Source organism: Anarrhichthys ocellatus, unplaced genomic scaffold (genome assembly GCF_004355925.1).
Source record: "Anarrhichthys ocellatus isolate YVR2014 unplaced genomic scaffold, GSC_Weel_1.0 scaffold15, whole genome shotgun sequence".
In the NCBI taxonomy this organism is placed as follows: Eukaryota; Metazoa; Chordata; class Actinopteri; order Perciformes; family Anarhichadidae; genus Anarrhichthys; species Anarrhichthys ocellatus.
In genome coordinates, this window is record NW_022280045.1 from 9005240 (window position 1) to 9026049 (window position 20810).

A 20810-nucleotide genomic window follows, 5' to 3' on the forward strand; every position below is an offset into this window, starting at 1 on the left:
AAGTAATATAAAGTTTTGCTGCACATATTTGTAATTTGTTGCTTTTGTTGTGAAATATTGGAACATTTGTCCTGTTTTTGCCTCCAACAGTTATTTTAATGAAATCATCTGAGACGTTTAGAGGGGAACTGCTTAAAACTCACACACATCTGCTTTTCATAAGGATGAGAACCTTTTGGTTTCATCTTAAGCAATACGCTTGTATTTTACAAGCTTATCACATTTTTGTGTTAAAGTAACTCCAGCTGTCAAATAAAGGTAATATAGTAGAAAGTACGAGTAGTTCAGTATACTTACTTTCCACCACTGCTGTCCTTACAATCATAGATCTAATCACATCCCACAGCACACACTGCAAGAACAACATATCTTAATTGTTTGTTATAAATATATTATGAGTCATTTCAGTGGTAGCAGTGTGTGCACCGGTTACTTAGTAATCATGTTGCTTTTCACAGAGTCAGTAAACGTCAGTGGAGCCAATTGATTGTGTCATTCTGTAAAATCCAAAATCCGTGAAGGTAAACAAAGTTTGAAGGTTCAAAAGTACACAAACATGACTCAAATGGTTCAACTCCGTAACAGGAATTAACTTTATTACAAAGCTGTCATTTTCCTCCACTTTTATATGTTATTATACTAAAATATGTTTTCTTGTCTTTTCAAATTCTTCCCATTCCTACGGATTATAAACAATAAAGTTTAAGATGACTGAGAATACGTCCAGAGCTCCTGGATTAAGCGTGCCTATAGATCCAAACCTGCTTCACTATAAAGCTGATGGCATACCTCTGTGTTCATTACACACTGACACAAGACCGAACCCCACAACACCTTGTTTAGTGGCACCTAGGCCTGCAGTCTTGTGTATTCAGCTCCACCTCTGAGTCTATAACAGCGCTGAGTTCATATGCAGGCCAGTATTGATCAGTGTGTGTTTACTTAGAGAGCTGAACAGTGTCGTCTCCTCGTTCACGGTCAGGCATAACACACAACCATGCTTCCTGTGGTGATACGGATGAGTGCACTCAGTTTGCAGTGCTGTCTACTCTTTGTTACTTTGGTGCTACTAAGGTAGGAGTTTTATTTGTCTGTTTAGTAATAGATCGTCTATATTTTAATGTTAATTTCCATTGAAGTTCATATAACCTAATTGCTGTCAAAAACATATTGATTTTTATCCTCCAACATAGTTTAAATAAAGTTTTACAGTGTGAGATTAAAAGTGATGTAATGCACTTCGAAGTCCGCACTAAATCTCTAAATCTAAGTCTTATTTCTGCTTATATGTAGTTCTATCAGAAGCCAATCCTACATTTGTTTTTGAGAACTAAAACAGCCTCCAAAGCCGTTAAAAATACCTGTCAGTAAATAAATGTTTTGTTTTGATTTTCATCGACATGTCACAGTAAAGTTGCCGTCGCAACAGCGAACAATGATGAGCCCAGTGTTCGTGAAGCTCGGTCAGTGGGCGATCAGGTGGTAGTTCATCCGGTGGACTGTGTTGTATCAGAGTGGAGCTCGTGGTCACGCTGTGACACCTGTCAGAAGAAAAGAGTAAGTATGATGATACTGGACAGTTGATCGGGGGCCCTGGGGAACATTACAGCTACAACACATGCATTAGTTGGCCCATCAGGACACCACAATAATCTGTTATCAAGATAGAATAAAATCACCCATTTAACATGTTTAAATTACAAATGCAGTCAAGGAGACTTGTCTCTTTGAGAGCAAATTCTGATACAGTTAGATTTGTCAGGAAAGGTTTAGCTCTATCTTTAACACATAGGCTATATGAACACTAGGTCTAAGTTAAAGCTGAGGTAGGCAATTTATTATGACATCACAGCTGTGAGCATTGTTGTTTTTCATTCATTATGGTAATGTTTTGTGCGTTCTTACATGAGAATGAGACATGAGGCAGTTACATACCGCTGGCGATGACAACGATGCACTGCGCTCCTCTCCCCTCTCTAACGCTCGCTCATAGACTCGGCCTCCAGCAGACAGAATAAAACGTAGCTTTCTCTTGATGGTATCTCCAAAGTTGCATACCCCAGCTTTAATTTAGTATTACCAAAAATGCCATGAAGCAAACAGTGTGAGCGTGAGCTTATCAGCTGAGTGATAGCGAGAAGTGTACTCCTGCATGAATATGATGATGATGTTACTAGTCAGCTGATCAGCCTGCAGCTAGCTAACTTAGCTTAGCATAGAGACTAGATACAGAGGGAGAAAGGCTCTGGCTCTGCCCAAAAGTAACAAAATGCGTCTACCAACACATGTATTATGTTTTACCTTGTTTGTTTTAATCAATACAATCCCAAAGTGTAAATATACGAAAACACCATTTTATGGGATATGCGTGTCGCGCTATTTATTGTACGGGTAAAGTAGCTTCCTAGAGTCTCCGTTCGTTGCTTAGCAGCTGATCCTGACTCAGAATCAGTAGGTGTTAGGTGGATTTTGTTACCTTACAGAGCCACACTAGCTGTTTACCTTAGTTCCAATTCTTAGTGCTAAGCTAAGTTAGCCAGCTGCTGCTAGCTTTAGCGCAGTAGAGTGTTAGCAATATTATCCTCTAACTCTTGGCAATAAGGCAAATAAATGTATTTCCCAAAATGTCAGACTTTTCCTTTAACTGTTAACCTTAACTTAACGATCAAGCTAATAAATCAAAACAAATATAGAGAAGAAAAGTACCGGTTTTATGGACTGCAGTGAGCTAAATATATGCCTAATATCCCCCTGCACTTCTGGCCAGATAAATTGATCCAGCCCATTGTTACTCATTGATGTTATCATAAATGAGATAAGATTTTGATACAGCAAGCTAGGATTGAATTCTGCAGACTGAGGCATTCCACATGTTGACCCTTGAGTGCTGTTTTTATGTGAGCTCCTCTGCTGGCAAAGGTCTTAGCTGAGGTACTTCATTGCTCTATCTCATTCACTTTACAAGGAGGGGGGATTAATAACCTTGACATGACAAAGTGAAAACAGCCCTCTAATGGGATTTCGGCTGTTATAGTTCCCTGGAGCAATTTCCACCACCTTTATTGGGTAGCGGCGAGCCTTCCTCTGTGTTTCTCTGACCGTTTATGTGTTTGTCTCCCTCAACCATCCAGTATCGCTATGCTAAACTGGACCTGCCATCCCAGTTTGGAGGACAGCCGTGCAATTTTCATGACAGGGAGGAGGAAGCCTGTGACGTTTCAGCCCGCTACACCTGTAACAGTGTTCCTTTGTGTGAGGGATTCCTCTGCAACCAAACAGGTATCTCCTAAACCACGCCCCATATACTCTTCTCTCTCTTAATAAGACTTTATGCTAAGCTAAGCTAATCGGCTGCTCGCTGTAACTTCACATCTGGCGTTCAGATCGAGCTCCTCGTAGCAAATTTCCAAAATGTCAAACTACTGATTTTATCCTGTTTCGTAAACCATTACTAAATGCCATCCACCTCCTTCCTCTCCTTCAGGTCGCTGTATTCCCAGGACTCTGCAGTGTAGTGGGGAGGATGACTGTGGGGACATGTCAGATGAAGCTGGCTGTAAGAACGTTCCCAAGCCCTGCAGGCAGGAGGCTGAAGAGTATTGGGGAATTGAAAACCTTGCCAAAGGGTGAGTCACGTTGCAATTAGTCTGCAATATGAGTCCCAGTTATTTTCAAGGACTTAGATACATGAACGTGTTGCTCTTCTCAAATCAATTTGGTCGCCATTAATGCTGTTGCTGTTACTTATCTTTCAGAATCAACATTTTGAACAGTAACCTGGAGGGAGTGGTGCTTGATAACAGATACTACGCTGGCAGCTGCTTGCCACACTACATCGAGGATGTCAGATTCAGGAAGCCTTACAATTTGCAACAGTACACTCTGCAGGTGCATAATGAGCATTGAGTTTTAGTTGATAAACAAGATTAGGATTTTTGTCTACGCCACTTTAATATGTCACACTTTGTAAGGGGTCAGTAAGTAACTGTGCGGTAACTAATGTCTTTAGTAATTAATTATCACTTACTTAAAAAATAACTTTATGAATGAATTATAAGCCATTAATAAGAACAATTTCTAGGCTGACAAATTGTTGAAAATCTCTTTGACTGTTTGGAACATATCCTGAAGAGGAACTGGATCAAAATCAATGAATGAACAATTTATTAAGCATTTATTGAAGGTGACTTATCATGAAAAACTATTTTGTCAGTGCTCGTGCACACTCAATTGGATATCTGGAGTGCCTACCAGCCGTAAGACAAACCTGTCCGTTTTTTGTGGGCTGCCTTGATCAGAAAACATGTGATTCAACAATATTTGGCTCCCCTTCCTGCATGTACATGCAGCTTCATGTGACACAGGGAGAGAGAACTACAGCGAGAGAGAACTATACCTTTGCAAAGGTGCACCAGATTTTTCTTGCAAGCCAATCAGAGCAGACTGGACTTTTTCCGGAGGGGGGCTTAAAGAGACAGTCGCTAAAACGCAACGTAGAAAGGCAAGACACCCTCCAACCTAAGGAGTTACAATTTGTTCTTATTAATTGTTTATAACTGCTCTATAAAACATTAGTAAATTAGTTGTTAACATTACAAATGCTATTAATGGGAACCTATAAGCCCTTTATAAAGGGTGCCTCATTAGAAAGTGGAGCCAAATTTTCTTTGTGTTGGTAGCATCAGCTGTAACAATCGTGGATGATGTTATTCAGCTTTCCTCTCATTCTTTTATCTGTTATTCAATGTTGACAGTAAATTAATTACTTACTAATATGGTCTTGCTTAGTACATACTAAAAAGGAAATTTTGCTTCCCATGTATTTACAGACAAAAGGCTCGTATGATTTCACCCTGCAGTCTTTTGAGTCATACTCTGAATACATGGATCACACCATAAAGGAGCGCGAAACCCAAACCACTGTTTCCATTGGCTTTTCCTTTCCAGGCATAGCTGAATTTGGCTTTAACTACAATAATGTCAAATACACCAAGGCCGAACAGAAGATTCGCCGTGCTTCTAGCAAGGTGAGATGTCTTTTCTCCTGACCTCTCTACAACCTACTGATTTCTCAAAAACAAAACAGATGGATTCATGATTTATACGAACACACAATTATTCAAAATACCTGCAAACTTAACCTGAAAACGGTGATCCATCACCTGCCTCCCACTGATTATCCTCTCAGACGAACAGCTTTGTGAGGGCCAAAGCAGAACTGGAGTTGGCCCAGTACATGTTAAAGCCCGATGATTTGATGCTTCACCCTGAGTTCCTGCAGCGCCTGCGCTCCTTGCCACAGTCTTATGTTTATGGGGAATACAGACAGATCTTCAGGGACTACGGCACCCACTACACCACAGAAGCAACCCTCGGAGGAGACTATGAGTACACCATCATCCTGAACAAGGAGAAGCTCGAGAAGACAGGTAATAAATATCGCGGCTGCCGAACCGGAGTCACGGGGGTCTCAAGTCAAATCCAGTTTGGTTTAATTGCTCAGTTTCTTAAATGTTGTAAGAATGCATAAAGCTAATTACTATGATCAGATACTGGGGTTTTGCAGTGACATCATCTATATTCTGTCATCTTTAACACAGACGCCGAATAAAGAGTTGATAATCAACCATTACAGTGAAATGGCTCAATTTCTTGAATTATAGTATGTTGTTGAAAGGCAGTAACCTCTCCCTGGCTCCCTTTTTTATTCCAGATTATTCTTTGGACGACTATAAAAGCTGTACGCAGTCAGGCCTTAAGGTTGGGGCCAACATATACGGTGTTTATGTGGCGGTGGGGTTTCATGGTGGATCCTGTGATGGCGTGCTGAACGAGATAGGAGGTGAGGTTACACGTTTTACAAAATGGCCTGCAGGTTATGTTCTGTTTAACGTCAGACACTGATGCTAAAACTCTGAAGTCACTTGGTCTCTCCCCAGAGGACACAGTGCATGGCAGCATGGTGGAGGACTTTGTGTCTGTTGTAAGGGGGGGAAGTAGTGAGTCCATCACTGCTTTGGTGTCTAAAAAGCTTCCCACCCCGCAGCTGATGGGGCTCTGGGGCGAAGGCGTGCGATTTAACCCTGACTTCATTCGCAAAACAGTGAGTTTCTCCGTCTGTCGCTTAATCTCGTGCTTTTCTTCTCAATTTTTTCTCCCTTTTCTTGTCGATTTCTGTTTTCATTCATAATACCTGCTATAATCCCATTCATAATTCTCTCTTATCTATGCATTTCCTGTCTCCCACAATCTCTTGTGACATTAACATAATTAATACCACTTTTTCATCTTCCTTTATCTTTCTTATCTTAATTTGCTGCAGTAATAATACTGGAGTTTGATCTGACTTATTGACGCAAAACATTTACAAAGAGTACTAAGAGTTGGTCAGTGTTGGTACCATTACAAAAATGGAAGTACAGCTAGGCTGATTAATAGCAAGTTGGAGAACAAACAGCAACTGTGCCAAATACAAATAGGCTCAAGTTTCATCCCTGGTGGGTCTTTTCAGTTGGCTCTATCAAAAGAGAATTAGATTTGAAGAGTACAAAGATGGTTTAGTGCTGACATTTGTTTCTCATTAGACACGGCCGCTGTATGAGCTGGTGATCTCCAGAGACTTCTCCCATGATGCCACCCTGAAAAGAAACCTGAAGAGAGCGCTTTCAGAGTACCTGGCAGAGGCTAGTTCGTGTCGATGTGCTCCGTGCCACAACAACGGAGTGGCCGTTTTGAGAGGTATACCTCAGAGGACATCATTATGTGGTGTTCATGACAAATGTATTTAATTTATTTAATCTATTTTCACCCCATCATCACCCCATAAAGGGATGACAAAGGAAGCCAGTAACACCAACAATCTTTAGATTTGGTTCCCAAACACAATATAATGTTTACAGTGGTGGTAACGATAGTGATAATGACATATCTTCATCTCCCTCAACAGGCACCAGGTGTGACTGTGTGTGTCCTGTTGGCTACTCTGGACGGGGCTGTGAGATCACTAATAGGCGGAAAGGTAAGCTCTAAAAATACGTGTTTTTTCTTTCATTGCACAAACACATCTTGACATAATAATATGAGAACTGACAAGGCCACTTCTGACAGATATAACCATTGATGGCAGCTGGAACTGCTGGGGTGCATGGTCATCCTGCAGTGCAAGAACAATGACGAGGAGTCGACAGTGTAACAACCCAGCACCCAGCGAAGGAGGCGTGGCATGCAGAGGACTGCAGCAAGAGTCTACTGAATGCTTTTAATATCTGCTCAACAGCCCTGTTTTCAACCTTGATATAAAGATTCATAAAAACTCTCCTGAAAATAAAAGTTTGGTCTGTGGTGTCTTTAGACTCATAGTGTGACACAAGGAATCAGAAACAGACTTGACCTGACTAACTGTCCTAACTAGACCTGCCTGAAGCACTGACCTGGATTCAGCGTCTGCAACCCGAATTTAACCTTCACATTCAAGGCGATTTAGTAAATCTCATACAAAGCATCTACAGTTTTACTCTTCAGACAGAAAAACACACACTTTAGTAAAGTCTGCATCACACATTTATTACAACCTTGCTATACAGTGTGTTGTGTGTCCTGATGAAGGCATTCATTTTATTTTGAAGTCAGACAGTAAAGGATAGTGGAAGAGCAGTTTTTAGTCATTAAAAAACACTTGGATTATGCTCACTTAGCGCTCAACAGCATTTTCACCCTGGAACCGGAGTGACTTTAACAGCGTCGAATCTGAGAGGTGGAGCCCAAGCAGGTTGTTCCACCGCCATCAGGTGCAGGATTATCACAGGTTCTTGTCCGAGTCTTCCTCCCTGATGCACAGGATGACCAGCTGCCCCAGCATGACCATGACCCATCTGTCTTGGTATCTGTCCAGGAAAAATGAAGGGGGTTTTAAGCTGAGTTTAACAAACATGTATATGTATATGTAGAAACAGCATACAGTATGTCTGTGCACTGTCATTACTCAATCACATCCTCTGACAAACAAGTGAAACAGGCAGCCGATCAATCGCAAAATGAAGAATGGCTGGATGTTCATTTTTGGGGATTTTTATACTGAACATAATGTAAAATGATTTATAATTAAGGTGTAGTATAATACATTTAGTTATTTATGTGTACACATATTTAACTGAATTATAAAAGCCAAAATTGCTTATTAGAGAGCCGTTTGGGAGCAGAAAGAGCCGGCTCTTATTGGTGAGCTGAGACAAATGAGCTTCTTGTCAGCGGTGAGAAGTAACAAAGTACTTTCACTCAAGTATAATTTTGAGGAACTGGTGCTTTACCTGCCTGCAACATTATGAATTACTACAAAGAGATCATTTTTGAAAAACAGATTTGGGGCCTAAGACAAGGGACGGTTAGCTTAGTTTAGCACAAAGACTTGAAACAGGAAGAAAGAGCTTTATCCCAGCAAATTGAATGTGTTCACCTCCGCTGCCTTTACTCGTGACAAAAGTCTCACCTCTTCGGAGAGTCTCTCCACAGGCCTCTCCATGGTAGCCTAACTTACAGATGCAATTACAGGAAGTCCCCTTTAGGACAGGGATGCCGTTGTGCTTGCAGGGGGCGCAGCGACAGGAGTCGAACTGCTGCTGATACTCATCCCAGCCCCTCTCCAAGTTGGCCAGTCTTGCACCTACATGGTCAGCTGCTGTGCTGAGGCGCACTAGCTCATAAATTGGCATGGTCTTTGTCACGAGGGAGGTAGGACAGAGACAGGAAGAGGGAAACAAGTTAATACCACACCAGCAAATGCACAAAAGCACTGCAAGGTCATAAATCGAGAATATAAATATCAACTTGTGTTTTTTTTTTTTAGTAAGAGGATGTTGTGTCAAACTATTTTCCAACAAGTCACCTCATATTCGATGAGTGTTGGGTTGTATTTGAGGGACGCTCCCCAGTTCCTGTAGGTGTCGGGGCTCCTGATAACCAACAGGCCACCGCTGCTGTGTGTGACTCCCCCCTTCACTATAGTAACGATGTCCTCAATCACAGCTGAATGAGAGTTCTTGGCTACATTTCAAAAGAAAAAACAATTACAAGCTCTGATAACACATGACTGCAACAATCCTTCACTTTTCAGCTGAATGGATCTAAGACTAATAAAGCTAATAAACTTAAATTCAGTACTCAATAGATTTTGATGTCTCACTTTGACTAAATGATCCGTCCTTATTGCAAAGGTTCCCGCCCACTTTGAGTTCTGCTTTTACAACGCTGGAGAGGGGATAGCTCAAACCAATAGATGCACCAAAGCATCTACCAGCTTGTTTAGCATCTATCTCTGTGAGAGTTATGGAAGAGAAGTGAACAAAGGTTACCTTACATTACATTTCCTATCAGATGACATTGATCAACAAACTGGAAAGCACACAGTACTTGATTCTGCCATAGCCGTTTTGTTGACAACCACAACATATTCAAGGGTTCCTCCCATTGTTCCCTCTGTGACATAGTCGGTGCCAAATGTGTTGAAGAAGCGGGAGTACGTCCCAAAATCATACTGCTCCGGCAGCTCCATGAGTGAAACGTAGAAATCTTCATGAAGCATCAACTTATTACTTCTCATTTTGAAGCGGGCTGTTTGCACTTTGGACCAGAGCCTGACGAACCCTAGGTCCTGAAGACAAAAAGGCAAGTCTTTTTTTTCCTCAGAAGTAGAAATAATGATAATAAAAATACTTTAGTCAAACTTAAAGTTAGAATAAAACTGTTACATATACCCCAAAGAATGTCCTTTCTTTTGGCAGACACCCATACATAAACATTGTTTAAAGGAGTTCATTACTGTGGGTAATACACATATTTGCTCACCCTCATATTACTGTTTAATATTAAGCTAAGTTCGGAGACTGATAGCTTAGGTTAGCATAAAGACTGAAAACGAGGGAAACCATGGATGCATAAGGAGAACTGGATACAGTGTTGGAGGTTGGGCCCCGTTTCTTTCCTATGACTTGCTCAGTGGGACATGAAGCCAAAATGGCTCAAATGCCAATTTAAATTTATCGCGATCTTCCTCATCTACGGGGCCCATAAAGTAGGCGCACTAGCGTTTCCTTTAACCCGGCCTCCCAACTGCTCGGTCTTGGATCGCTCATATGAATTACAGTATGTTATACCCAGGGAAAGAACTCTGGATTCAGCTATTAGTGGATTTTGTAACTTTTAGACCCTATTGATTTGAATAAGGGCAAGGAAGTTAAAAATGTTTCTTTCCCAATGTAAGTCTATGGGAAAAAAATAATTTTGGATCCCATGGCATTATGAGATGGATCCAGGAGTTGTAATTACAAAACAATCCATCTACCGGTTTCCTAATAACCTAGTAAAATATATCTGGTTGGTTTAGTCTGTACAAAAAAGGTGCTGGTAGGCAGATTTTGTTACCTTTGGACTGAGCCGGGCTTGCTGTTTCCCTCTCTTTAGTCTTTATGGTAAGCTAAGCCAACCGGCTGCTGGCTGTCGCTTCATATATACAGTAATCGTCATGAGAGTAGTTTCAATCTTCTTGTCTAACTCTTGGCAAGAAGGCAAACAAGCATATTTTCCAAAATGCCAAACAATTGCTTTAAAAAACAACAAAAAACACTAACCTCTGAAAAATGTATAATTATATATTTAATACAAATTGCACTTGTTATCATGTAGTAAGATAGTTCAGTTGTTTGGATCAATAAATCATACCTGGCTTTTATGTTGCGTTAGGTTCTTGAGAAACATGGATTCAGCACTTGTATTCAGCCCCACTTCCACAAAAGAGATTTGAAGTGAGACACCGCCACTGGAAGATCTCATCGTTTTCCTGGCTTCCAGCATGCTCACCATATCTTCAAAGTATTCCTGTGAGCCCTCTGACGTAGCTTGAGCCTGTAACAGGTCAAATCAGGTCAAAATGTCTTAAACAGCCCATTTATTGAATTAAACAAAGACATAAGTAACAGCATGACAATACCACAAAATGGAAGGTATGGTAGTTGTGAGGTTTCCTGTAGTTCTTCTCATCTTCATTGTAGTGCAGGTTCTCACAGAATGCGTCATAGATGAATTTCCTCCATTCACCATTATAGACATATTCACACTTTCCTCCAAAATAATTTGGGTCAAGTACTTGATCCGCAAAGTCTCCAGTCAAGACGTTGTAGCTATGGCAAAGTAAAATAATTCAATTTAAGTGAAGGTATGAATATTAAATGAGACACGTAAATCAAAAGAAATAATGGTGTGATTTGTATATATTTCTGATGTTTCAAAGCAATTTGCTAGGCAAAAAATAGTGATTATGGTGTGCTGATGACGTATATGCTTATTGAACTGTCCTGGTAATTCAATTGCATTGCTTTTAAAAGCTGTATTTACCCCTGGGTGCCGCGTTCAGCACCAGGGATCGTCAGTAAGGTGGAACACTTATCGTCTCTCTGGGTGACGTCTTCACAGACCTCTTCGTCAGAAAAATCCTCACAGTCCGACTCTCCATTACAGCGAAGGGACTGGCTGATGCAGCGCCCTGGATAGACAGAGAGACAGATTTACATGTATACTGGAGGCGCACAGACAACACAGCCTCAGCTCTAAGAGAATGTGCTGTGTGAACGGTCGTTGGTGGGACTCGCCTGTTTGTTTGCAGGTGAAGCTGTCTCCACAGTAATCTGTCACCAGACACTGTGTTGTTACTGTTGGACATGCCAGCTTCTCCCACAGTGCCTCAATGCACTCTGTGCCACCAAACTGTGAGGGCTTCTCCATGTATCGGTAACGGCCCTAAGACAGAGTTGATAATGAGTTAGCTCTTTATATCACCCAATGAGTAGGCCAGTGCTGTGATGTTCATAGTGGTGCAGTTAAAATCATATTAATGCAATAAATGTTCATTTCTAAGTTTCATTTAAGTATGCTACCTTTGATATTTAGTGTCTACAATGAACCCCAAAACACTAAACGAGTTGAGTATTTTGGAGACCACAAATGTCAGGAATGTTGTAAAACCAAGGACCACCCTTAGTGACCTAATCGGAGCAGAAGTGCTGATTCGTGATAATCATTGTTCCTTTCGAACCGATTGATTATCTTGTTTTGATCTGAGCTTACACCCAGAAAACTGTCTTGTTTTTGGAGAGAGTTCTAGTTTTAGAAGTTGTAATCACAGTTTTCATCCAACATCTTTAAATTCATGCAATGTCTTGAGAAAAAAACACCCTTACCTTTTGGTCTGTGCAGGAGTTACAGGGTGTCCAAGGTGACCAGGTCCCCAGCTTACAGTCGATGGGTTTCGGTCTGTTTACAGCTCTGGCCCTCCTCATCCCAGCCACACTGGCAACCCGAAACGTACATTATCATCTCAGTTTCTCTCCTAATACGCATGGTGCATGACATAGACATTAAATGTTATCAAGTGTATCTGAGAGACATTGAAGCAAGGAATACTTCACCTGTCGTCAGCGGTTGTCCGTGGGCTCCTGTATGCATTCACAAGTGGGATAAAGTTCACAGACAGAAGCAGTGTGCATAAAGTCAGAAGTAAATTAATAAGTGTCTCCATACTGAAAAATTAGTTGCTAGTCCTTTGGATTAAAATGCAAAAACAGCCGTTGTGTTGTGACTTCTACCACTGCAGTCTTGACCAATAACGACTGTGAATGATTGATCAAGAGTAAACACATGCTGTTACAACAGTTCGGAAAGTTTTTTTTTAATGATCAATAACCCCCATTTGTCATCTTCCCTCTGCAAACACTCCAATCCAGCATGAACATTCGCCCGTACGTTTAATGCAACACTAACAAAAGTACATCAAACTGAACAGGAACACAAACATTCCCCTTCTTACAATATATCTACATTGAGTTGATCCATTTTATTATCCCAAATATTATTATTATTATTATTATTATTATGATTATCATTATTACCATTATTATCATCATTATTATTGTTATTATTATTATAGCAAAGATAATAATACCTATCCACATACAAACCGGCTTCCGCCGCTTCTGATTTGACAATTACGCATCATGAACGCGCACGTCGTGAGGTCACGCGTAGCACACAGGTGCGTCTGGTTCGCGTCTCGCGGCGGCGCTTTCAAATTGTTTGTTTTAGCATAAACAGTGTGTTGGATTCATCACGCCAAAAATGTATCACCGCAGCCAGCAGCGTCCGCACAGTTAAGACCGCGTCCCAAATATACCAAGCTGAACAGTGATGAACAAAACGAGCGACAATGGAAGAGGTGAGTTTTAAAGATATTGTTCTGAACGTTATAGCTACATGTAGGTAATGTTAGCCTTCCTGTTGCGCACTTTGCTAGCTGTTACCCCATGTGTAACATACTAAAGTGCATTAAAGGGTCACTTCATACAACATACTTTCTTGTAATGCTAGTCATGCAGGTAGTTTAGGTTTTCACATGTCTATCTCTGAGCTATCTGCCTCCACCTCATAATAATTTAATTTGTTTTGTGTTGCTCACAGTATTGAAAAATGACACATAAACAAATTCAGTAGCATCATATTTTCTGAAAAACACTGTTATTGTGGATAACCCTTGGACCTAAATATTAAGAGTCAACTGTGTGCAATGTGGACTAACAGTTATTCTCATTTATTAATTTGTATATATTGTTCATAAAATGCAAAAAAAAAAATACCCATCATGATTCCCCAAAAGCCCAAGCTGCCTTCACATGTCTTGTTTTGTCCACTTAACGGTTCAAACTTTGAACACATTCAGTTTACAATCGTAGACTAAAATGAAACCAGCTGATAAAGTGGAACACAACATTCTAAATCGAGATCATTAAAACAACTTATTATTGAAGCTGTACTCCAGACAAGACAAATTCACCACTAATGTATTGGAGTGAGTGAGGAAATGCTTCTTGTAATTTTGGTAAACCAACCCTCTAATTATGTTGTCAGCATTGAGGTTTGTCTCCTTTTTTAATTATCAAGTGAATTGTCAATGAGAGTAATATCATTTCCTCTTTTCATTGGAGGGACTGAGCAACTTCAAAGCTCTGAGGGCCAAATTTCAGGAAGAGGCCCTCTTGGCTCAATCCAAAACCAGCCGGCCAGCTGTTTCAGAGAAACCGAAACACCTTCTTCCTCCTGGAAGTCACAGCAGCTCCGTGGTCAGCGGTATTAATATTGTCGTAGAAAACAAGACGGTGGTTGTTCCCCAGGTCACCTTCAGAGATGGGCTGCGGGCATCTGGAGGCAAGCGACCAATTTCCTTTCCGCCGCAACCTCAGCACACCTCCCCCCCATCTCGGCCAGCTCATGGAGACGGCACAACGAGGCAGTCCTACAAAGACAGACGCATGCCTCTGGTGCTTCCTGTCCTGCCTGTAAAAGACCAGAAGACGGAGCCGCAAGCCAAAAAGGAGCACAAACTGGAACCGGAGGCGTGGAGAGAAGTCCTGCCGCACACTAAAATCAAGAAGAAAGGTTTGCTGCTTCCTTTCAAGTCAGCCAAAGCGCCAAAGGTCAGTGCAGAAAACGGAGAGGAGCCGACGTATGCCGATTTGACCACCAGGCCTTCTAGCGCCCCCGGTGGGTCGGTGGAAAAACAAACCGCAGAAGATGGGGCTTCGCTCCAAAGTGACCAATCGACTGCTGAGCTCTCCCTCTCCAGCCTCGATATCACCCCTCCTCCCGCAGAGACGAGTGTCGATTCCAACAACAAATTTATTAGCACCTTGGAGAGAGCCAAGAAGAGGTTTTCACGCCGGCAGATGTTGATCTCTGCCAAAACGAAGAGCTTGCGTACTCCTGACTACGTCTCGAGAGACGAGGCGTTGCCTTTGCCGCTGAAGCGTGTCGGTGTACCCGAGCTACCCGTTCCCTTGCCGGTCTGTCTCCCACACATTGCCTGTCTGTCGGCCCGGCCTTTCTTCAAAGTAGACCACTCTTCACGCAGTAAGTCATATTCAGTGATGAGCATGATGTTCTCCACATCAGACTATCTTCTAATGCTTTATTGTATTTTCCGATGACTAGGGCCTGCGCTGGATAAGCAGTTCGGCAGGGATAAATTTCTTCCCTCTGTCAGGACCGGTGAACCTCAATCTCCCTCTGCTTCTGGAAGGAAGAGGCCTCTACCTGACTTGAGGACACTGGGGCCAATCCCACCAAAGCCCCCCAGACCTCCACTAGTAGATCTCAGCTGTTACCACCGACCCACAGTTAACAGTATGTTGGCTTACTTTAATTTCGTGTTTCTTTTTTGTTTTCCATTTACTTTTGTGGCCGCAGACTGAGGAATATGTACGGCAAGAAGTTGTGTTTTACTTGGACATCATTCTACTTATTTGTGGTTAGGTTGAACATCTGTTCAAGTGCTGATTTTTGTTTTTTTATTATAGAGGTGTCGCCAGGTCTTAGCCAAGCACCAAGCGTAGAGCCAGAGGCTGAGCAGCCATCCGTCTCCCTCTCTGCTCTAGACGCTCCAGAGTTTCCAGACTTTGAGAATCCGGAGATGGGAACGGCCCACAGTGAAGCTGTTAACATTGGTGCGCTGGAGCTGGAGGCCTTTGGCTTAGTCGGCACTGACCTTCCTCTACCAGAGGACTACGGGCTCTTCGGTTGCGAGGATCCACAACCGGACTTATCGGTGTGTGATCCTTTAGAGTCCTGTATGAGCGTCGGCGTCCAAGATCTGAACCTTGGCAGTCACAACATAATACCCCTCGATCCAGCCAGCTTCCCTGAACCAATAAACTTCTCAGCTTTCCCAGAGCCTGCTGTGTCAGAGCAGTGGTCTCAGGGTGAGGAGGTGATCACAGATCCTCTCTCTAGCACTCAGGCTGATGAGACTGATCCGGGAGATGCTGAGTCTCACTCTGCCTCACAGGAAATGGACTACGCACCGTTGCGTGATGGGATTCAATCACATGCGAGGTGAGGTTTGCCCTAAGTTAAAATCACACTCTGATCCATTTTCTTTTTTTTTTTTTTGCACGTTTCACTGTTGACGTGACGTTTCCTGTGTGTGCACTCTGATCGTCTGTTCCCCTCTAGCGTATCTCAACAGGACAGTTACTACGAAGCGCACGATAATGTGTACGAGGATGTCGAGAATCCCAACAAATTATTCTCGGGCCAGAACTCGCGTAAGCGAAAAGGTGGTCTGAAGAGTAAGAATGCTGACTCGGCACATGTTTCTTCTTGATAAAGATCTTTAGCAGAGTTTTCCCTGTTTTAACCTCCTCGTTGACCAATTTTACAGATCCATATGCTGACAACCAACATATGGTAAATGCATGTATATTTCTTTTAATTATGTATAATCCTTAGTTCAGTACGCAGTAAGAGAACGGTTGAGTTTATGGTCAGAGACGGGCCCTGTGCGACGAAGAAACAATGGGCTTTGTTGTGTTTAACAATCTGTGATCAATTAAAACTCATCTGTTTATTTGAAGGAGGAGTTGTCTCTTCACATTTGGCCGCGGAATCCGTGGTATGTAACATACAAGTCATGTTATTTATCAATGACTTTGGTCTTTGTCAGATGGAAGGCATCCATTGATTTTTTTTTTTTTTTTTTTTTTTTTTTCTCTCTCTCTTTTGCTGTGGTAATCACACTACAGGGGCAGTGTATCGGCAGAACATTCGGGCCATTATCACGTCCACAGGTATGTTGGGCGTCTCCCACAGCTGGCCAAACGCTTGTTTTGCTGTTTTCACATTGAAAATAGCTTTTGTTATTTCTTATTCAAGTTATTTTGTTTACCATCATATGGTTCCATTTACATTTAACACTTAACGGTCTGATTTGTTTTCAGTAAAGAACGCCAAAGTCCTAACAATGCTGACCTTAAAGAACAGAAGAAGAGAGAAAAGCAGCGACTGGAAAAGGAGAAAAAAGAGCAAAAAGAAAGGGAGAAGAAGGAAAATGAAATGAAAAAGAAGTTCAAAGTAAGTTCTGCTTTTGAGAGGCCTGTTATGGTCTTTTCTTTTAGCTTCACTGGTCGACTTGTTTGAAAATTGCTTGCCAACATAACATCCCGGATATCTCGGTGTCACGATGGTCGGTGAAAAACAGCAAACCAATGCACTGCTTAGCGGCTCTGAAATCAACCTGCGCCTCATTACTGAAATGTGACTCTCCAGGTGACCGGCGAGGAGGAGGCCATGTACCACGCCAAGGTGACGGTGGCGAGCAAGGTTCGCAAGCATGACCTGCCGGTGAAGAGCGGGGACACGGTCGGCATCATTCGCACCACCAACTGCCCCAAAGGCAGATGGTTGGCCCGAGACGCCAACCACAAGTGTGAGTTCAGACGCACAACATCTCGTCACATAGAAGTAATGGGAGTGGTTAACGGGGGTATTTTCTTTTTCACATTGACGCCACAGTTTCTCAGTGTTTTCAGTAACTGCTCCGTCATTGGTTTCGCAGACGGTTACATTTCAGTGATGAACGTAGAACTAAATATCAAAGAGATGCTGGAACTTGGCAAGAAGGCCCAAGCAGCTGGACGAGGAGGCAACCTGGAGGGAGATACCATCAGCATCGGGAGCAGGTACTCATCTAAATGCTTTGGTTTCTCAATAACAGAATGATTTGTAAGCAGCACTCGCCTGTCTGTCTGCCTGTCATGATCACTCGTTCATTAAGGTTTTCTTTGTTTTGCAGATCCTCTAACCACCCTGTACTAACGAGCAGTTGTAAGTGCCAGTATTCTCTCCACAAATGCATTGATCTCTTTGGTTAACTTGCTTTCAGACTGGTTGCACTGTCACCTCTTAGCCCAACATCTCAAACAGCAGCCCAGCCTCATAGTTAACTGGTTGATATGAAGTGTGACTTGATGACAGAGAACAGTTGCACAGAGGTTGAATACTAGCCCAAAGACTCGTAATGCTTGGCCTGAATAACTAAAGTTGTCGTCGTCCGCTTCACAGCCTGGTGATATTTTCTGATTGTGAAGGCAGTCCATGTGAGCCGGTGGTTTGAGTTCCTACCCTGCCAAACATCTATCATCAGCAAGCCCACTGTGCTTAATCAAACTAATGTGTTTTTCCACAGTCACAGATGACAGTGAAGAGTGGGCCTGTGAAGATGAGACCCTCTCGCCCTCCAGTGAAAGCCAGTAAGTGCTGTCCTTTTTACTCTGGCTTAGAGTTGTCTCCAAACCGGTGTTGTTTCTAGGAAGAATGACAGAAACCGTTGACCACGTCCGAGTACGTACAAGTCGTCACACCTTCTCAAAGATGTGATTGACACGCAGTGTGTAGGACGTAACTGTTTGTCTTTCTCTTCTTTCTGTGTAGTAGCTGTCCCCATCAGACGGCCTCACTGCCCGAGATGTGTAAGTGTATTTTTACATCCGGTGAAAACATGAGAACAGAACATGGTGCCCCCCCCCCCCGCTTCTCAGCCTTCTGGCTTAAAGGGAAATGCCAGCTCTGCCTGTGGTTGCTTTATGTGATGCTTTGACATATGGCAGACTGTAAAATGCCTTTGATGTGCACTTCTACCATGCCGCTTCCTTACTCCCTCCCTCTTCTGTTAAACTGTCGTTCCCCCCCCCCCCTCTGCCCTTCATGTGCTCACTTCAACAGTATGTGGCCATGTCAGCGCCCTGCACACTCTGAGCGATGCCAACCTGGAAGACCTACACACGCAGTAAGTTTCAAAGCGGAATCCTCGGCTCGCTAACCCATATGTACATAAATCTTTCTACATCTACCTCTTCTCGAGGCGCTGAGTGTGTAGCATGTGATGCGTGTGCATACCGATATATTTCTTCGTGAGTAAGTGAATATTAAACATTGGAAAGAAGAAAAATGAAGTGGGGAGCTAAAGACATTGGAAACGTTATACATCGGCCCTGATGTTTTAGGGATTGGTCCAGGTGTCCTCTACTGTGTGGTTACAGTAGAGACCAAAGACAACAGATCATACACACCAAACTAGAGCTGCAGCTAACGACTGTGTTGAAGTAAAAAATAAAATCCAGATTTTCTCAATTCATCTTTTGTGAAATGTCAAATATTGAAAAACCCTCGTTTTAATTTCCCAGAACTCAAGGTGAGGTATTCAAATAGCTTGTTTTGTTCGACCAGCAGTCTGAATCCCAAAGATTGGAAACATCGTTTTTGATTAAGTGGCCATTTTAACGGCAAGTGCATCTTCATCAGAGTGACTTGGCGTTGAAACATTAGTACTCCAATTAAGTTTGTTGCCTTAAATCTGTGTGCTTCAGTATAGTGTGGGCTAAAGTCTCACCTGTTAGAGGTTCTGAGGGCAAAGGACAGGCCTGTTGAAGCATGTTAGACCTCTTCGTTCACTTAGTAAAGGTTGTATTTATTTCAGGATTACTCTATTGGATCATAATATATTGTGTAGGTGCTCCTCGCCCCCTGTAGGCCACTGATTAGTGTGAAAAGTAATAGTTCTCGGAGTAAAAGGAGTCCTAACGGTGTCTTGTCTTCAATATTTAGGACCAGACACGAGGCCCTGCAGAAACTCGCCATCTTCTTTCAGCACCGCAAAGAGGAATTAGATAACATCCCAGATGGCGGCGGAGCAACCCCTACGAAGTACAGTTTACTGTTTTATCTTATGTCTACCGATGCTGTCATATTCAAAATCTGTAATCAACGACCATGGTAATGATTATAAAAACTTTTTTTCTTCATTTTATCCATTCTCTCCGATGCAAAGTGCTGAGCCATCAAGTGAGTTTACTGATTTTGTTTTCCACTGTTGTCACCACTGTTGTCACTCTCACTGATAATGGTGACGCTGAGAGGACTCTTGCAGATCTCCTTTAAAGACTCTACAGTCAGGTCGGCGTCTTGCCTGTAATGGAAAGTGACTCGTTGCGCCATTTATCTGACTCCTGTCAGATTGCAGAGACGGTTCAAAGCTAATGTGACATTTGTATCTGCTCGTCTTTATCCAGACTTCTTGTGTGGCGTTGAGGAGCCTCCGTACCTGTAAGTGTTAACATGTTTCCTTGTGATCAACAAGTGAAGCTTGCCTCCGTTTCGATCTCTATTGATATTAGTACTCATAGACCGAACACGTAGTACTTCAGGTTGTCTAGCTTCCTCCTCCTGAACTGTGATGTGATGTTTTGTGACAGTGAACAGGAGTTTGACTTCACAGAGCTGGAACTGCTTCCTCCCCCGCCGCTATATGCCGACTTCTTCTGATTACCACACCGGCTGAAGGGAGTAACGTCGCCATGAAGGATATCTGCCACCGAGACCAGTCTGCCATGTAGTTAAAGTGTTTTCTGATCCTGGTGCAGTGGAGAAAAGAGACGATTGTGAATGGAGCTGCGGATGTGACAACTATAATTACTGTTTCACTTATTATATTTCACATTGTGTTCTACGCTCTTGTGTTCTCTGATGTTACTCTTAGTGGAGCACAAACTGAATCATTGCACTTAATCCAAAGAGCGATGACATAAAGTAGTCACCGGTCACTTGTAAAGCTTACAATTAAGGATTTGGTTGTAAATGTTTTCTTTGCCTTTTCTTTTTCTCTTGTTTCTGTGTTGCATCTAATAAATATTTGTTCATAATTTTTGTTTTTGATGACATTATTAGAACAGACTACTGTCACAATCATGTCTAAATCGTAGTTCTTGTAGCGCTACAGCAGTTCACTCCTGATGTAAGTACAATCCTTCCTCTTATCAGCACTTCACTCTCACCTGATACTTTGTCAAAGTGGCATATATGAGCCCTGCTCCATCTCCATCATGTTGTTAAAAATGTCATCACACTTTAATGTTTTCATGTTACACTTAGTCTGTATTACA

The 20810-nt window shown here is 42.3% G+C and overlaps 3 protein-coding genes across 7 annotated transcripts in view; 2 read left to right on the forward strand and 1 right to left on the reverse strand.

Annotated features, from left to right (window-relative positions):
• Positions 1-7313, forward strand: part of LOC116387629 (complement component C8 beta chain-like) — a 48907-nt gene extending 41594 nt beyond the window's left edge. The window contains exons 15-26 of the mRNA XM_031854890.1: positions 993-1074; positions 1410-1557; positions 3132-3279; positions 3485-3626; positions 3756-3888; positions 4830-5027; positions 5189-5429; positions 5714-5842; positions 5940-6103; positions 6585-6738; positions 6947-7018; positions 7108-7313. Of these exons, the coding sequence (XP_031710750.1) occupies positions 993-1074; positions 1410-1557; positions 3132-3279; positions 3485-3626; positions 3756-3888; positions 4830-5027; positions 5189-5429; positions 5714-5842; positions 5940-6103; positions 6585-6738; positions 6947-7018; positions 7108-7262 (1766 nt within the window). The 3' untranslated portion in view covers positions 7263-7313. The remainder of the gene's footprint in view (positions 1-992; positions 1075-1409; positions 1558-3131; positions 3280-3484; positions 3627-3755; positions 3889-4829; positions 5028-5188; positions 5430-5713; positions 5843-5939; positions 6104-6584; positions 6739-6946; positions 7019-7107) is intronic.
• Positions 7314-7542: 229 nt separating this feature from the next.
• On the reverse strand, positions 7543-12640 carry c8a (complement component 8, alpha polypeptide). The gene is made up of 11 exons (XM_031855074.1): positions 12456-12640; positions 12228-12336; positions 11640-11787; positions 11386-11533; positions 10982-11171; positions 10714-10896; positions 9406-9646; positions 9179-9310; positions 8882-9039; positions 8486-8711; positions 7543-7883 (listed from the first exon to the last, which is right to left on the reverse strand). The coding sequence occupies exons 1-11, from the start codon at positions 12563-12565 to the stop codon at positions 7732-7734; spliced, it is 1797 nt and encodes a 598-aa protein (XP_031710934.1). The 5' UTR covers positions 12566-12640; the 3' UTR covers positions 7543-7731.
• Positions 12641-13070: 430 nt separating this feature from the next.
• LOC116387729 (uncharacterized) lies at positions 13071-20570 on the forward strand. 5 transcript variants are annotated; one of them, XM_031855068.1, is made up of 19 exons: positions 13071-13258; positions 14025-14946; positions 15028-15219; positions 15393-15927; positions 16048-16163; positions 16256-16281; positions 16449-16486; positions 16617-16661; positions 16812-16944; positions 17140-17299; positions 17429-17552; positions 17666-17697; positions 18059-18122; positions 18304-18341; positions 18595-18658; positions 19477-19575; positions 19700-19713; positions 19941-19974; positions 20147-20570. In XM_031855068.1, the coding sequence occupies exons 1-19, from the start codon at positions 13250-13252 to the stop codon at positions 20262-20264; spliced, it is 2763 nt and encodes a 920-aa protein (XP_031710928.1). In that variant the 5' UTR covers positions 13071-13249; the 3' UTR covers positions 20265-20570. The 5 variants fall into 5 exon arrangements, with proteins under 5 accessions (XP_031710928.1, XP_031710929.1, XP_031710930.1 ...); XM_031855069.1 differs by having other exon boundaries at positions 18307-18341; XM_031855070.1 differs by having other exon boundaries at positions 20124-20273.
• The last annotated feature ends 240 nt before the right edge of the window (positions 20571-20810 follow it).

Bases quoted from the DNA above. Each gene is read 5' to 3' on its own strand.
- LOC116387729 (XM_031855068.1), top strand. The intron at 15,220-15,392 runs GTATGTTGGCTT...TTTTTATTATAG, and splicing joins CCACCGACCCACAGTTAACA to AGGTGTCGCCAGGTCTTAGC. The intron at 16,945-17,139 runs GTAAGTTCTGCT...GTGACTCTCCAG, and splicing joins AAATGAAAAAGAAGTTCAAA to GTGACCGGCGAGGAGGAGGC.
- c8a (XM_031855074.1), bottom strand. From the start codon at position 12,565: ATGGAGACACTTATTAATTTACTTCTGACTTTATGCACACTGCTTCTG. The intron at 12,337-12,455 runs GTGAAGTATTCC...TCGGGTTGCCAG, and splicing joins CGGACAACCGCTGACGACAG to TGTGGCTGGGATGAGGAGGG. The intron at 11,172-11,385 runs GTAAATACAGCT...ACTTTGCCATAG, and splicing joins GCTGAACGCGGCACCCAGGG to CTACAACGTCTTGACTGGAG.